Genomic DNA, 16,260 nt, shown 5'->3' with positions numbered 1-16,260 from the left:
TAACTTTATTACAGAGTGCAAATAGATACAAGGAGGACAAAAATTTAGGAATTATTCTAGTCTATATACAATTTGTGGCTAAATATAAATAATTTAAATACTTGATCAAAGAGATATGATAACCATTTACAATTAATGCTCCTATTTTTTGGTGATTCTAATAATTCAGGCTAACATTTTCTCTCAAGTTGGTGCATAAATGTCTTTAATGCACAACTTGTCAAGGGAGCCATGGAAGTTCTTACTGGACACTACCTTTGTGAAAATATCAGCTAACTAGTCTTTCGACCTGACAAAAGGAAATCGAATAATTTTCTCCTCAAGATTTTGCTTGATGAAATGTCTATCTACTTCCACATGTTTTGTTTGATCATGTTGGACATGATTTTGTGAGAGTGAGATATCAATTGTAGTTTTATTATCACAGAATAGGTATATTTCCATACTAGGACCAAAGTCAATCTCCATCAGTAATAGGTATATTTCTCAGCCATAATAGTTCACAAAGTCCTTTTGCCAGAACTTAGCTTCAGCACTAGACAAAGTCACTACCTTTTGCTGTTTACTTTTCTATGTAACTAAATTCTCTCCCACAAATGTGAAGTATCCTGATGTGAATTTTTTGTCTAAAACATTCCCTACCCAATCATCAGTGTACCCTTCAACATTCAAGTGATTATTCTTAGAGAACATCAACCCCTTTCTTGCATCCATATGTTATTCAATTAGATTATGCATAAATTAACTCACTACACTTATGGCATAGGCAATATCAAAGCGAGTATGCGACAAATAGATAAGTTTCCCCACCAATTTTTGGTATATTTCGTTATCCGCAGATACTTGGTTTATGTGTTGTGAGAGTTTGTGATTTTGGACTATTGGAGTATCTGCTGGTTTGCAGTCCAACAACCCCACCTCAGCCAATAGGTCTAACACATACTTTCTTGAGAGAAGAAAATGCCTCTTTGTGACCTTGCCACCTCTATTCCCAATAAAAACTTTGAGTCAACCCAAGTTCTTCATCTCAAACTCAGCTGCCAATTGCTCTTGTAGTCTTCAAATTTTTTCGGTATCATCTCCAGTAATAATCATGCCATCTACATGAACAATTAAAGTTGTCACCTTTCCTTGTTGATGCTTTAAGAATAGGATGTGATATCTGCATTACTTTTATTAAAACCATATTTTCTCATAGTTGAGATAAACCTTCCAAACCACGCTCGAGGTGATTGTTTAATCCATATAATGTCCGCTCTAACTTGCATACCACCAATTGATTCTGGAAAATGGCATATAGCCCGATGGAATATCCATATAAACATAACATCTTTTTAAAGAGTTTCATGGAGAAAAGCGTTCTTCATGTTGAGCTGTGTAGTCAATCTAAATTTACTATAAAAAAAAATAATAAAACTCAAACACTATTTAGTTTGACTACCTGGAAAAATGAGAGGCACAACTAGGGATTTCAAATTTTTCACCTACCTCCATGACACAACCTATCTCAAAGTTAAGTCCTAGCAAAAGTACACAATCACAACATTGGCCACCCTAACTTCTCTTACCTCAAAGCTAGCACCAATCTGACTCTATCTTTTCCTCTTCACCTTATGCATGTTGTGCTGTTCAAACCCTAGTTTCTCATATCTTTAAGTTTGAGTATGTTTGACTCTAGCTTTCTCTTATCTCTAATTCTATCTATTCAAATTATATTATAAAATATTATTTTATCAATATATAAAATAATTCATTGACATAAGAAAATATTATATTAGAGTTAAAAGTCATAATAATGTGACAAAATTTATTAATAGATATAATAATGTGACATAAATTTAATATCTTCAACTAGTTATAGTTATAGCTTATATAATGTGAGTACAAGTGTTCAATAAATTCCATGTTTGTTGCCAAGTGTGTTGAATATATATATAACATTTGAGTGTGCAATAGAAGAAGAAAAGAGTGAATGAAAGATTAAAGGTAGAAGAGGTAGAACTAAGTAATAGGATGAAGTGGAAGAAGAAAAGAGAGAATGATTAGCAGAATAAAACTTAAGAACAGAAGCTGTATCTGTGAATTGACCTAACGAAACGCCACGTCTCATCTGATGAATTGAATTCGAAACTGCAATGATGGAATCCTATGTCATCTCATCAAAATCAAATCTACCTTTGCTTGCGTTGTTGTTATGTTACACCGCCGATCCAACAAATACCACACCGTTACGTGTTTTCAAGTCTCTTTGCCCTTCGTCTACGTGTGAACTTCCACCGCTCTATCTCATGCAGAACTCAGTTTCTTCATCTTTTCTCTAAAATCAAAATACGTTATATTTTATGTTACCAACCCAACTTTAGATCACAGTAGAATACAAACTTCAAGTTTACACATCAACAAAATTAAAACCAGAGCCAGTTATTTTAATTCCATAGCTCAATTCAGAACTTTCATTCCATAGCCACACACACACATCTGCACTTCTTTGTACAAATTATTACACCTTTTTGTAGAGATTCATCAACTAAAACTATATCTTCTGTTACTAGTTTTATAGATTAAATTCTAATAAAAATTAATGTTTATATTATATATACTGATATGTGTATTGCTTTTAATATATATACTATTAAGACAATAATGTTTAAATAAAGAAATATTGAATGATTTGTAATGTGTTATGATGCTGTGATATGTGATTGATTGCTTCTAATAGGTGAGTAATTTATATCTTATTTAATTTTATACTTAAAATAAAAATAAAAATATAAAATATGTGTACAAAATGGATGAATATAATTTTTAATAATAATTATTATTTTAATATAATTTTCCATCAATATTAATTTAATATAATATATTAATATAACGTATAACTATTTTAATATAATATAAATAAATTTTAATTTTTTACATTTTAAAACAAGTATTATATAATATTATAATTTCATTTAAATACTTATATATATCTTTAAAATATTTTTTAAAATTTGATTTTAAGTACTCAAATACATTTTAATGTATAAACAACGTGATCATACATTCTAATTTATGGTTCTCCACTTAAATTATGCAGAAAACAGTTACATTAATTAAGGACCAAACTAAACCATTTTAAAAATAAAAAGGAGTTAAATTGAGCTTAATAAACAAATAGATAGAAAACTAATTTAACTGATTATACCATGTATGATATTTGTAAGGGGAATTTTCAATTTAGTGGTTTCAAAATAAAATTTGCTTTCTTCTTTCTTATTTGTTAGAGAAAATATCTAAAAATATAATAATAATATAATAAAAAAATGAAACTAGTACATTTTGATGTTATATATTTATGCCTTAAACTTTTTATTTGTTTACTGATAATAGGGTCATAAACGCATTCATCCAAATACAGTAATTACTGAAAGAGTGTAAACAAAGAGTCGCAACTGCATGCAAGACATGTGTGTGACCAAAATTAACGTTTTTTTGTTTATTTAATAATTATTTATACAAAAGAAAGTGAGGCTATTTTGGTAAATTACTTAGGAGCCCTGCCAAATTCTTCAATTTTTTGTCAGCCCGCATCTTTCGCAGCCTTCTTTCTTTTCAGACCATTTTCTTCTGCTGAGAAATAATAATAAATAAATAAGAGTAAAATAAAATAATTACTTGATTTTTCAAAATGAAACTAATTTATTTAAATTTTTATGTGAAAAGTAATAGTGAATAATAATCTCTCATTGACAGGTGAAACCGCTAAACTCACCCCTTATAAGCGACCACCTTGCTCTTCCCACTCAACTCATCTTCCCTTCTAAGCTTCTTTTTCTCTCTCTTTATTCAAAACTCTTTTTGATTCAACACACTGTTCTTGCATGCATTCTTGGTCAATTTCATTCTAACCCATCACCAACCATAACACCTTGTTTTATTTTCTTTCATCTTGTTTATGGCTGATAATAACATCACCACAGTTCTCTCACACACAAACATACACAGTGCAACGCCTTGAGCAACGCCTTGTTTTTTTGTTCGGTCATTTGTTTGTTTCGGCGGAAAACCCGTTCGAAACTGTCGTTTTTTTGCTGATCTGGTCGAACTGTAGACAAACCATGGCCGGTGCCACAAATTGGCTTACGTTTTCGTTGACTCCCGTGGAAGTGCTCAGATCCCCTGACTCCTCCTCTCACTGCTTCCTCGATAACTTTTATGCCACCAATGGTAACGCCACTCTAAAACACTCTCTTTCTTTGTACCCTTTTGGAATTGGAAGTGTTCTTCACAACCCCACTCACTCGCTCACCCACACACCACGTGAACCTTTCCTATTTATACTGCACAATCTCCAATTTCATTTCTCACTATCTTTTCTATATGCAGAGTAGTAAGCTTGCTCTGTTCTTCCTCTGTGTGTGTGATTATTATATTTTATTTTACTTAGATTTGTTATTTATTTGCAGGGTGGACAAATTCCAAGGGATTGATGGATTCCGAGATTGAAAACCAGCCACTTCTGGAGCCCAAAATGGAAGATTTTTTTGAGAACCAAACAGAGACTACCCAACAAGACGATTCTTCATTGACCCAAATTTACGATCATGGGTCTGCGTCTGTTTACTTCGGGGACCAGCAAGATCTGAACTTCTTCCCGGACTTCAAAGCATTCCCTTCCACCAACTCCGGCTCCGAGTTGGATGACTCAGCCTCTGACAGGACCAATCTGGTTGCACCCGCTGAGTTAGGTGCCCATTTGGGAGACTCATGCAAAGGAGCTATGTCTTTATGTGACGCAGTTGCACATGAAAAGACCATCATTGCTGCGGCGGAGTTTGATACACCGCAGAAGGTTTCCCATGCCATTGGCCAGCGAACTTCAATATACAGAGGGGTCACGAGGTAGTAAAACACCACACCACCATCATCAACCTTCCATTTTTTTTTATCTGTGAATCTGTTCAGTGTTATTATTACTATTATTGAAATTTTGTATTTTTTTTCACTGCAGACATCGATGGACTGGTAGATATGAAGCCCATCTATGGGACAACACCTGTAGAAGAGAGGGTCAGGCCAGGAAGGGGCGTCAAGGTTCTTCTTCTCTCTCTAATATAATATTATCTTGTTAAATGTATTTATTATGAACTTTGAAAACAGGAGCAATACAGAAGAAGGGTAACGGATTGTAATGCAGAGAAAGAGGGTTGCACGCTTCTAAAAGTGCACTTAAATTAATGGTTACTATTAAGTATTTTACTTGCTGCTCTTCAGTTCTTTCAAACTTTTAAATTGATTTAAGAAAGAAAAAGAAACTAAAAATGGGTTTTCTTTTATAGTAATTTTTTTCCTATACAATTTTTTCTGTTCTGAACAAATAAAGCACGAGATTTATTTAATTTGATGCGATGTGCCGCCGTTTTGTCACTGTGGGGTCTGCAATTTCTCTCAGTTGATTTGATCCAATGTGCCGCCATTTTTCATGGCTAATCTCTCTCATGTCACTGTTTTGTTTAAAATTTGTTTTTGAAGTATTAAAATGTATGTTAAAACTTTAAAATGAATAGACCAGTGTTTGTGTTCAGTACTGCAAATTTGGAAGGGACGTGTCCAAATGCAAGAGCCTCTCTGATTCTGAGTTTGTGTCCAAATGCAAGAGCCTCTCTGATTCTGAGTTTGGCTTTTAACTTTTGCTTTTGCTTTCAATTCGCCAGGAAAGCTGGGTTTGACCATAACATCATTTCTGAGAGACTATTGAAATTTGCACTTACATGAATGTGGGGAGAGTCCCATGTTGGCTGAAAGGTTTTTCACAGTGCTGGCCCCGCAAATAATAATGTCCTCTAGATTCTGAAACAAATTCACGGGATTTATCAGATCCTTGGATGTTTTTGCAGTCATAAATTACATCTATAATTATTAATATCTTATAATAATCACATTTTCAAGAAAAGGGAAATTATAGGCATTTTGTCTCCTCATTAGAATAGGCAATTTCACATTTATTTTTGGCCTGCTTTTATTTGGCTCTAGTGGATTATTAAGCTTTTGTGGAGTCAAAATTTTGAAAATTCACATCAATCTCTTCTAATAACTTTTTGCTACTATTAAACCCTGATGGGGTCCTTCAGTGTCTGTCTGCTATTAGAAAAGACGGGCATTGCAGATGGATGGCATCTCGTGTATTATCTTTTGGCTAGAATCGGAACGAAAATAAAAGAGATCATCAAAAAGAGGGTAAAAAAAAGCTTGTGTGCAGGTGCCATTGCATGCATTTGATCACTTTTCCTTTGCTTCTTTGCATTTTTGCTAAGAAAAGTAGTTTTTACCTGAATATTTTGACCCCACCATAAGGTTAAATTTGATTTTTCATTGGCTTGTGTTTATTTTTGCATGGAATGTGACATTGTGCACTTCATGACTGTGTCACACGACCTTTGACTGTTTCTACAGTGTACTTGGGTAAGAAATTTTTATCTTTGCTCCTTTCCCAACTTATTTTGAACTTCATTCTTTTAAGAGATGATAAATTGTTGTGTTTGTATGCATTATTAGGTGGATATGACAAGGAAGAGAAGGCTGCTAGAGCTTATGATTTAGCAGCTATCAAGTACTGGGGATCAACAGCAACCACCAACTTTCCTGTAATAGTCACTTTTAATAATGTTCTGTTCTCGTAACACTTAGTTCATGTATTATATGTCTCAAATATAGAGTTTTATAGATTTATATTGGTGACACTTGAAATGTAGAAATAGGAATTGGATTATGGATCTTACCCCTTAGCATTTTTTTTATCTCTGATGTCTCAGATTTGCACTTATACAAAGGAATTGGAAGAGATGAAATATGCAGGAAAACAAGAATTCATTGCATCACTGCGCAGGTTTGCATACACTGCCCACTTAAACATAGTTAGCACCATATTTCTATCCTGGAACTAAATTTGCAGTCCTCTTCTTGCAGGAAAAGTAGTGGATTTTCAAGGGGAGCTTCTGCATTCAGGGGTGTTACGAGGTTTTGTTCATTACAATCATAGTTTGTCTGTCACAGTATTGATGTGCTACCTTGTTATTATATTCCCTATTTCTCTTATGCTTTAAACTTTTTGACCCTTCAGGCATCATCAGCAGGGTAGATGGCAAGCAAGAATTGGCCGAGTTGCTGGAAACAAGGATCTATACCTGGGAACATTTGGCAAGTTTATACTATATATTGCTTTAACACTGTCATATGGTTAAGTATCATGTTTCACAAATGACATCTAGAGTGTTTTTGGTATCACGAATTCACTGTGTTTTTCACGTTTCTACTGTGTTTCCAAACACACTGTTTTGAAACACGGATCATATAGTTTGAGTCCGTGACATAATAATGTTAAAAAGCAAGTCCTCTGAGTATTCATTCACAGTAGAAATGAGCAATGTTAACAATCTTGGACACCGGTTTATTGGCATGACTCGAAAGTTGAAACAACTCTTACTACTTCCGTGTTCTATAATGCTTGTTTACTACTTCTGGAAGTTGAATAGTTGTGCATTGTTGCAGCAACTGAAGAGGAAGCAGCAGAGGCATATGATATTGCAGCCATAAAGTTCAGAGGTGCAGGTGCTGTAACCAATTTTGAGATGAGCAGATATGATGTGGAGAGTATACTGAATAGCTCTCTTCCAGTTGGTGGGGTAGCAAAACGCTTGAAGCTTTCTCCAGAATTGGAGAACAAAGCTTTTGATGAACAACTTCAGTACACAAAGGAGAGTAGCACCATCAATTTCTCTGCCATTCAGCCAATTGCATCTATACCATATGATTCTGCAAACTCATGTTACCCTCAGAACCTCTACCACCATTTTCATGCTTCAAACAGTGGAAGTAGCACGGCACAAGATTCTGCTGCCATTGTGAGCAATGCAACTGCACTGAGCATCCTTCCACCTCCACCAGTTCCTGAGTTCTTTTTATGGCCACCTCAGTCCTTTTAAGTTGCTGAAATGATGAACTACCTGATTTTCTGTTCTTCTAACAATTGGAAACATACTCTTTGGTGCAATTTAACTTCACCCTTTTGCTGAGAAGAATGAAAGATACCAAATCAGAGAAATAGTAACTATAGGGAGAGGAATGTGTAAGTAACACAAAGATGAGGATTTTCAAGCTTCAAAGCTTTCATATTGATTCATAACTTGCAGCAGCATAATAAATACTTTATTGTTTCTTCTCCCAACTTAATTCAGATTTTCTGCATTTCTGAGATGTTTTTACTTGAGTAAAATGTTTTTTTTTCTTAATTTAGTCTGTCTTCTTGAAATTGTCTTTTTAATTTGAAATGTATTGTTTTCATACTTCAGGTGATTCAGATGGTGTTTATACAGGAAAAAAAGTGGTTACATGCATTACTTATTATTAGATTATGTTTAAATGGTAAAATTTTATTCAAATTATGTGCAATTTTTTAAATATTGTCTTTAATTCAATTTTTTAAAATTGTCAAAGTTATTAAAAAATAAATATTAAAATTTAAATTTATGTGTCATAATAATTACAAATAGAATATTAAATTAAATACTATGATATATATTATCGTATAAAAAATATTATACAAAACTTTATATTTAATTTATAGTTTTTTTTTTCAAACTATTAACAAATTATATAAGCTTTGTGAAATTAGTATAAATACTTTTATTTAAAATTATATATAAATAATAAAAAATTATTTCTATATTTTAATTATTATATATACAGAGAGAGAAAGTGAAAAAGAGTATTAATATAATAAAATCAGTAGCAAAATAATATTATCCTATCTAACGTGTGCCAATATAACATAATTCTACCAAAAGGGTCCTTATATTTTTTAAATAATTAAAACCTTTTGCAGCTTCAAAGTCAAACTAAGATAATAGTGTATTTATAAGGATCAATGTAGGTAATTGGAGATTCATGAACTGTTTATATAATTTTTACTTTTTTAAGTATAAAATATATTTTAAGAGTGAATTCTATATATTCTTTAATATATGTTTGAGAATACATCAATTACTTATCTTAGAAGATTTATACTTTAATTACATCAATTACTTGTCATTTGGTTGCAGTTGTGAAATCTGTATATAGGAGTAATCAATGTTTTCTATAGCAAACATTAATGGTTTATTCTTTCACAATGTGTGTGTATCTTTCCTTTGCAAGAATCAATATTGGGTCCAAGATGTGTAAGAAAATTGTTTCCAAGATCTTTAATGTTTTTAAACTTAGATTGAAAAACATAAATTTATAAAGTTAAAATTTAGATAACTATTTGATTATTAATATTTCTTATTAGTAACTCTATTTTATTTACTTGATCTCCTAAGCTTTTACATGAATTTTTTTATTAGTGGTTAAAGAATAATTTAATGTTCAATTGGAACTTTTTAAAGAATTTGATTTGATGTGAAAATTAATGGAAATAATTGTTAGGAAAAAGTCCTATGATCTTTTTAAGTATTAAAAGCAATTAAGTGTATAAGATGATAATATGCATTTAATAACCTATTATATTATATTATATGTATTTAATAAACATATTATTTAAAACGTAAGTGTTGTCTTCTTTTATGTATGATAAATCTTTTGCATATTAATGATAGACATATAGTTTTAAGTTAAAGTCGTATTACATAAGTATTCATATGTTTATTAGAGAATATCAATTACATTTGTCTAAGCTCAAGTCACATTAATAATATCTTAAATGAAAGATTAAGTTTGTTTTTTAATAACTAACCAATATTAACAGCTCTAAGAAAATTACCTGTTTTATAAAACTTTAAGCTTTAGTCATTTATAAAGAAAAAAATTAAAGAAATCATAATGACAAAATACTCCTCAAATTTCTAGGTTATAAAAAATTTTAAAAAAATTATTTATACTCACTTAGCAAACTAAAAAAAATACATAAATATTATATGTCAAAAGCCATTATCTTAGTAAGCAACCCTATAAAATATTGATCACTAAAAGTCATCACCATGTTTTATATGAAATAAACAAAATGCAATGACTAAAAATTTATAATATATTTTAAAAATAAAATTAATTATTTAAATTTAAAATACTAAATAATATTTTTATTGGTTTTTTATTTTAATTGAAACAAAGTTAAGTTTAATATAATGTTAAGTTATATTAAAAATGTAATTATTTTTAAAATCGTGAAATATTATCATCAAAAGAAATTTAAATATTATTTCTACTTTTATAAATTAATTACTTTATAATCAATTATTTTAAAATTTTCATTTTTCTTAAAATTAAACTAAAAATATTTTTATGATTTATTATATTATTCAATAATTTAATTTTTTTCTAGAACACGAGTAATAAATTTTTCATTCATCTTTTGTTAAATTTAAATAATCTGAGTATTTACTTTCTTTTCCTTTCTTTCGTTCCCTTTCCTTTCCACCATTAAATCCAAACAGGAGATTTTATCACATAAGTTTTTAAAGACAAATTTCTTTGTTATCTATGTACTTTAAATTTATGGCGGCTTATTCTCAATCATAGAAACTTTTTAATAATACCATCATGGTTAAAAAATTCAAATGGATTAAAGTAATAATAAAAAATATGTTTGATATGTAAATCTTAATTTCTCTCTCAATTTACCTCTATCGATCTCTAAATTATTTTTGTAATAATTTAAAAACATATTAATAAAATAAATCATAATTAGAATGACTAATTATAATTTTAAAACATAGCTCATATATTCCATAAAAAAGTTATTGATATTATATGAATTTGAATTATAAAAATTAAATATTTAATGAATATAACAATAATTTAGAAACAGAAGCATAAATGATCATAGTCATAACACTCCTCGTAGTGGAAAAAATAGAATACAAAAAAAAAAAAAAATTCATTTATCTGTAAAAAGTGATAACCTATGTAACCCATTACGAGCCTCCTCGGAACGAGGGTGAAGCTGAAGAACCTTCTGGAAGGTATCCTTAGCTTCTTCTTTCATTCCCTTCCATTCGTAACACTTTCCGAGCAAACACATCACCTCCCACTCATCCCCTTTCCTTCCATCCAATTCCACCGCCGCCACCAGATCCTCCATGGCCGACTCAACCCGCCGCCGCCGGTTCACGCCCACTTTCATCTCCGCCCTCCTCACCAGCGCGTCGGCTCGCTCCACGGCGGAGAGGGACCTGGCCGCCGGCGATGAGAGGGCGGTGTCGAGGGATTTGATGGCGGCGGTACGATGGCCCATTAGGTCTAGGGATTGGGCTCGGAGGATGTGGGCCCACGGGTCTCTGGGCCAGATGGATAGGGCTTTGTCGGTTTCCGTGAGAGCGCTCTTGGCGTGTAGGGCTCGGTGCGAGGTGGATCTGGCCCGAGCCAGGTGGCGCGATGCTTGGGTTAGGTGGCGGTTGGGTTCTGATTGGCGGTTCTTGTTGCGGGCTGGGTTTCGGGTTCGGGCTTGGGCTGTTTGGGTACGAATAGTGTGCATGATGAAGAACAAAGAAAGGGTTAGGATTAAAATGCCCAACTGCACCATAGCCTCTGTCGCCATGGCTAACCAGATTTGCGTAACAACGGAGTTGTGTGTGTTAACAAAAATAAACCCTTGTTAATAAATTAAAAATATCGGTTTATTCTTTTCTAGTATATTATATAAACAATATCAAATAAAAATATTTAATATTTTAGAAACACAGAAATATTTAATATCTTTTGGTTTGATAAATACTTGTATAAAAAATATAATAGCTATTTTTTTTTTCAAGCGTGTTTTACTTCCGCGATTAAAAATAATCTTCTTAGAGATAAAAATCAAGTTGAGAAAAAAAAAATACTATATCAAGTTCTAACAAGAATCATAGTGTTTATATTTTCAGTCTTTTTTTTTTCTGCTCGATGTTGTTCTTTTAGGGACTTTTTGTACATGTCAATCTTGTTCATGTGGATTTTGTTTTGAATATTTTATAATGAAAAGTAACAAAGATTTCATTCCAATGTTTGAAAAAAATTACATAATAGAATGAGTATAACTTTTATATTTCATGTATTTTATTTTAAATATATATTATCTTTAAGAGACTAATTATCATGATAAAATTAAGAAAAAAACATATTGGACAATCTAAAAGTTTGGTTTCAACATGTTGTAGCACCCAAATTTGAAGATTGGGGTTTAGGTAATCTAAATCATCGTTATAGGTATTTTAATTATTTTAATTCTTGTACTCTGTATTCTAATGTGTTTCTTAAATTTGAGATAAATTTTGATGAAATTAGATTCTGGAAGTGATTGAGAAAAAGAGAGTTGGAGAAATGGAAAAGGAAGCATGTGAAAAATAGGGTGATTGATTTTGGTATGAAATTGTTTGAATGGCATTACTAGTCACTACATAATCAAAAAGGTACCACCCCTTAGTCCTTAACCATACAAACTATGGTTGCTTCGTGACTAATCATGCTCAGTACAACTTCATGCCAATTTACAACCTAATAATATATTTTGCCATGCCTCAAAGGACCCCATCATCTTCACCACACTAATACACACTGCTACAAAGTATTATTATATATTCCACAAACACACATCAAACTCACATGCTCCCACACACCACCCATAAATCCATCACTCCATCAGTAATTGCCTGTGCCGATTCAGGTCGTTCAAATAGTTTGAGCAAGTGTAATCTTCCAGGTCACATGCATCTACCAACAGTGATCTTGGACTAGGTGAATTTTGGTTCAGTTCTATTGGCACCTCTTCTCCTTTCAGTAGCTGCACAACCTGATATTAAGTATACCCCAAAATCAATGAGCCATGTCATTTTATAGTGTCACAATTTGAATGAGGAACACTTCTCATTTGTTTACCTGATCCATGTATGGCCTCTTGGAGGACATGTGATGGATACACAAGGAAGCCGTTGCCATGCAACACTTCATTTCTGCCAGATCATACTTGTCTCCTAATCTGGGGTCTACCATTTCTTTGATCAACTTTGCATCCAGAAATGGTTTGGCCTGACCAAACAACAACATGGTCAGTGTCTGTCTTTCTACAATTATTTGCATGCAACATATACTTTTGTATGCCCTCAAGTATGATAGCATCCTCTTTCCAACTAGACAAATGCTACATGCAACACATCCTTTTGAAGACACTCTTTATTATATGAGCTTTGATTAAAACTCTGTTACTTGTAATGAGTTTCAAAAACTGATATTAAAGAATATGTTCTGTTTTCAACAAATTAGCTTTGTTCAAGCTAAGTACTCATTGGTTAGTGTTCTTGTAGAAGTTGGTCAGAGTTATCTAGAAAGGCAATTCACTAATACATGCCATAAACTGTTCTTCCCAATTTAAGAAACTTAGTTGAAAGTATTTTACTGAGTGCAGAAGATTAGAGAGAAGGTGAGGGAAGAGAGGATTTGAGTAGAGCTTACTAAGACTTACCCAGATCACAAGACTTTCCCTACTATTTGAATCAACTGCACGACGACCTGTTATGAGCTCGAGTAACAAAACCCCAAATGCAAAAACATCAATCTTCTCATCCACTATTCCATGCATAAAGTACTCCGGAGCTAAATATCTGTAGCAATCCATCATGCAACTTTTCAGTAAATGGAGTTGCAGTGAGAAGAAAATATGTAAAGAAAAAGAAAAGGCCGCAATGCCTACCCGAACGTGCCTTCTATTGGGAAGACAACGTGGTGAGCCCACTTATCTGGGAGCCACTTTGCTAATCCAAAGTCTGAAATCTGCAGTTTATCACAGGAAAAAAAAACTGTTTACCTTTCAAAAACAAAGATCAAGTACACAATAGTCTATTGCAGACTGACATAATTAATTTACCTCAGCTTCATTACTGTGGTTGAGTAATATATTTGAGGCTTTGATGTCTCTGTGAATGATTCTTCTTGGGCAATCGTGGTGGAGATAGTGCAATCCTTTTGCTACCCCAACAGCTACTTTAAACCTTATATTCCACTCTAGACATTCAGGTCCTGAAATATTAGATGTCATCACTTTTATCAGCCATGTAACCTTAACACTATTATTCATAGTTATGCTTGAAAATAGAAGAGATGGATTGAGAGGTGCACCAAAGAGCATAGAGGCAAGGCTGCCATGTGGAGCCAATTGTAGAACAAAAAAGAGACCTTGGTCGATCCCAAACCCTATCAAGCGTGTTGCATTGGGGTTGTTAATGTGAGCAATGATTCCAAGCTCTGTCAAGAAATCACCAACTGTGTCCTCAATTTCCTTTTCATTCCTCATTAACCTCTTAACTGCTACAATTCGACCATCTGGTAGGCATCCTTTGTACACTTCAGCATGACCACCTTTTCCCAGCATGTTCTCTACACAAACCCAAATATAAACACGTGCATACAATTTTCCAACAAAAATACTTTTAAATATAACGCTCATTTCATCCAAAACCATTCAGAAGATATCCGTTTTTCATTTTTCAAACATTCTTAACGAACTCAATGAAAACTCAGTAGTAAATACCATAAACTAAGTTTGACATGAAATAATAACTTAAGAAGAAATAACGTGCATAAATTGTAAAGTGAAAAAAAGAAAATGGTTGCATAATTTGGCGTTGATTCATACCAGGGTTGAAATCGTCGGTTGCAGCGACGAGTTCAGCGTAATTGAAGTTCTTCCAAGAAGGCTTGGTGGGAATGCCGTCAAAGTCAATGGAGACATCTAAATCATCGTCGTCATTGGCGGGTCGAATACGCGCCAACTTGTTCCTCAGGCTCCGGCGCGAGATCTCGTAACTCGCCCCGAGCAGAGGAATCGTCGAGAATCTTCTAACGGACTTGAACCTCAACACGTCCATCATCGTCTTCCATTGCTGGTTCTGCGCGTCTCTCCCTTGTCCCCGATTCGGGCCCGTTATGGGCGACCCAAGCGCGCCGCAGTTGCCGCTCCCCGTGCTGTCCGAATCCGTCCCCGAAACGGGAACCCCAAAGACATCCCTCGGAGACCCCAATACGTCGTCGTCACACGCAACCTCCTTCTTGGGGTTCCCCATTATTGACGGTAACTCCAGTTTCCGGGTCCATTTCTTTTCTTTCATCTCTTTTCCCTTTTTATCTAATTTCTCCATATCTTTTGGACAATAACAGCAGCAATATAAACAAAAACAAAAAAACTCTACCTCGTACAGACAGATGAAGGTCTGGTTTTCTTTAAGGAAAGGTGTGTTGAAAAGGAGGATGTGCAGTTGTTAGCGAGACATGGTTTGTTTAGCGAGACATGGTTTTTGTTAGCGAGGCATGGTTTGTTAGCGAGGCATGGTTTGTTAGCGAGGCATGGTTGGTTTTCTCCCCGGAAGAGCTTAGTGGGAAGATTGAAAGTGGAAGCTGACGACGCCCTCAGCACTAAGAAAAAAAAAGGCAGGGAAGAAATTCCTTACCTCAGTTTTTCCATTTGATGAGGGCGTGTGTTCGGTGGATTGAAGCCGCGGGGATAAGAGAGAAGAAGGTGGAGTAATTCAAAATTGGTATATCTTTGAGTGGTGGTTATTCTTGGGAGCAGGACAACATACCAACTAAGGATGTTTGGAATATCTTTACTATATTTATACATTTCATTTCCTTCTATCTTTTTCCTCACTTTTTCTATGGCCAATGTCCCACATTTTTTCCAACGTCCAACGTACCAAACCCATGCAACATGCACCTACGTCAATGTTGCTAGCCTCAAACATTCATTTTAGTTTGTCAAGTAGTATTAAACCAAACCAAAATCTCCAAACTTGCATTTCTATATCATTTTTTAGTTCTTAACCTTAGAAATTAGCAGGCTTAGATATCCAACATTCAGACACATATCGATACTCATACGAAACTCATAGAATACGTATTATTTAATTCAAAAAATATTGTTGAATTTATGACAATTATAATACGGTTCTAACACAGTTTTAAAAAAAAAGAAATACATTAATTTTATAAAAACTCAAATTTATTATAAAAAATTTATTATGATAATAAAAATAAGAAATACATTTTTTTGAACCGGTTATAAAAACATCTTCCGGCTAATTTTTTTTATAACATACTTATATACATAAATATCTTTATTGTGAATTTATATAATTTATAATTATATCACTACAAAAAAAATCATGAAATATAAACCAATTTTTAGAGACCAAAATAATTAGTTACAATAATAACTAAAGTAGAAACTATCTTAGAAACTAAAAAAAAAATGGTTTATAAATTAGTTTATATTATTAT

At 33.1% G+C, this 16,260-nt stretch overlaps 3 protein-coding genes across 3 annotated transcripts; 1 reads left to right on the top strand and 2 right to left on the bottom strand.

Moving 5' to 3' along the window:
• The first annotated feature begins 3,787 nt into the window (after positions 1–3,787).
• LOC137808723 (AP2-like ethylene-responsive transcription factor AIL6) lies at positions 3,788–8,206 on the top strand. The gene is made up of 9 exons (XM_068609985.2): positions 3,788–4,209; positions 4,449–4,884; positions 4,994–5,076; positions 6,436–6,444; positions 6,538–6,626; positions 6,795–6,868; positions 6,949–6,999; positions 7,103–7,179; positions 7,531–8,206. The coding sequence occupies exons 1-9, from the start codon at positions 4,101–4,103 to the stop codon at positions 7,962–7,964; spliced, it is 1,362 nt and encodes a 453-aa protein (XP_068466086.2). The 5' UTR covers positions 3,788–4,100; the 3' UTR covers positions 7,965–8,206.
• Positions 8,207–10,831: 2,625 nt separating this feature from the next.
• LOC137805999 (Tetratricopeptide repeat (TPR)-like superfamily protein) lies at positions 10,832–11,693 on the bottom strand. Its single transcript, XM_068605873.2, has one exon. It carries the CDS (start codon positions 11,549–11,551, stop codon positions 10,892–10,894), a length of 660 nt encoding a protein of 219 aa, XP_068461974.1. The 5' UTR covers positions 11,552–11,693; the 3' UTR covers positions 10,832–10,891.
• A 634-nt stretch (positions 11,694–12,327) lies between these two features.
• Positions 12,328–15,535, bottom strand: LOC137808707 (receptor-like cytosolic serine/threonine-protein kinase RBK1). Its single transcript, XM_068609966.1, has 7 exons — positions 14,621–15,535; positions 14,104–14,361; positions 13,853–14,004; positions 13,679–13,758; positions 13,451–13,589; positions 12,868–13,017; positions 12,328–12,781 (listed from the first exon to the last, which is right to left on the bottom strand). Exons 1-7 carry the CDS (start codon positions 15,120–15,122, stop codon positions 12,623–12,625), a joined length of 1,440 nt encoding a protein of 479 aa, XP_068466067.1. The 5' UTR covers positions 15,123–15,535; the 3' UTR covers positions 12,328–12,622.
• Between the last annotated feature and the right edge of the window lie 725 nt (positions 15,536–16,260).

The sequence above is a fragment of the Phaseolus vulgaris genome, chromosome 3, assembly GCF_051622355.1.
Source record: "Phaseolus vulgaris cultivar YP4 chromosome 3, ASM5162235v1, whole genome shotgun sequence".
NCBI lineage: Eukaryota > Viridiplantae > Streptophyta > Magnoliopsida > Fabales > Fabaceae > Phaseolus > Phaseolus vulgaris.
Note: the sequence above shows the minus strand (reverse complement) of the source record. Positions and strands in the feature narration are given on the sequence as shown.

Bases quoted from the DNA above. Each gene is read 5' to 3' on its own strand.
- LOC137805999 (XM_068605873.2), bottom strand. From the start codon at position 11,551: ATGGCGACAGAGGCTATGGTGCAGTTGGGCATTTTAATCCTAACCCTT.
- LOC137808723 (XM_068609985.2), top strand. From the start codon at position 4,101: ATGGCCGGTGCCACAAATTGGCTTACGTTTTCGTTGACTCCCGTGGAA. The intron at 4,885-4,993 runs GTAGTAAAACAC...TTTTCACTGCAG, and splicing joins ATATACAGAGGGGTCACGAG to ACATCGATGGACTGGTAGAT. The intron at 7,180-7,530 runs GCAAGTTTATAC...GCATTGTTGCAG, and splicing joins TCTATACCTGGGAACATTTG to CAACTGAAGAGGAAGCAGCA.
- LOC137808707 (XM_068609966.1), bottom strand. From the start codon at position 15,122: ATGGAGAAATTAGATAAAAAGGGAAAAGAGATGAAAGAAAAGAAATGG. The intron at 13,018-13,450 runs GTAAGTCTTAGT...TTGTTTGGTCAG, and splicing joins GGGAAAGTCTTGTGATCTGG to GCCAAACCATTTCTGGATGC. The intron at 12,782-12,867 runs GTAAACAAATGA...ACTTAATATCAG, and splicing joins AGAGGCCATACATGGATCAG to GTTGTGCAGCTACTGAAAGG.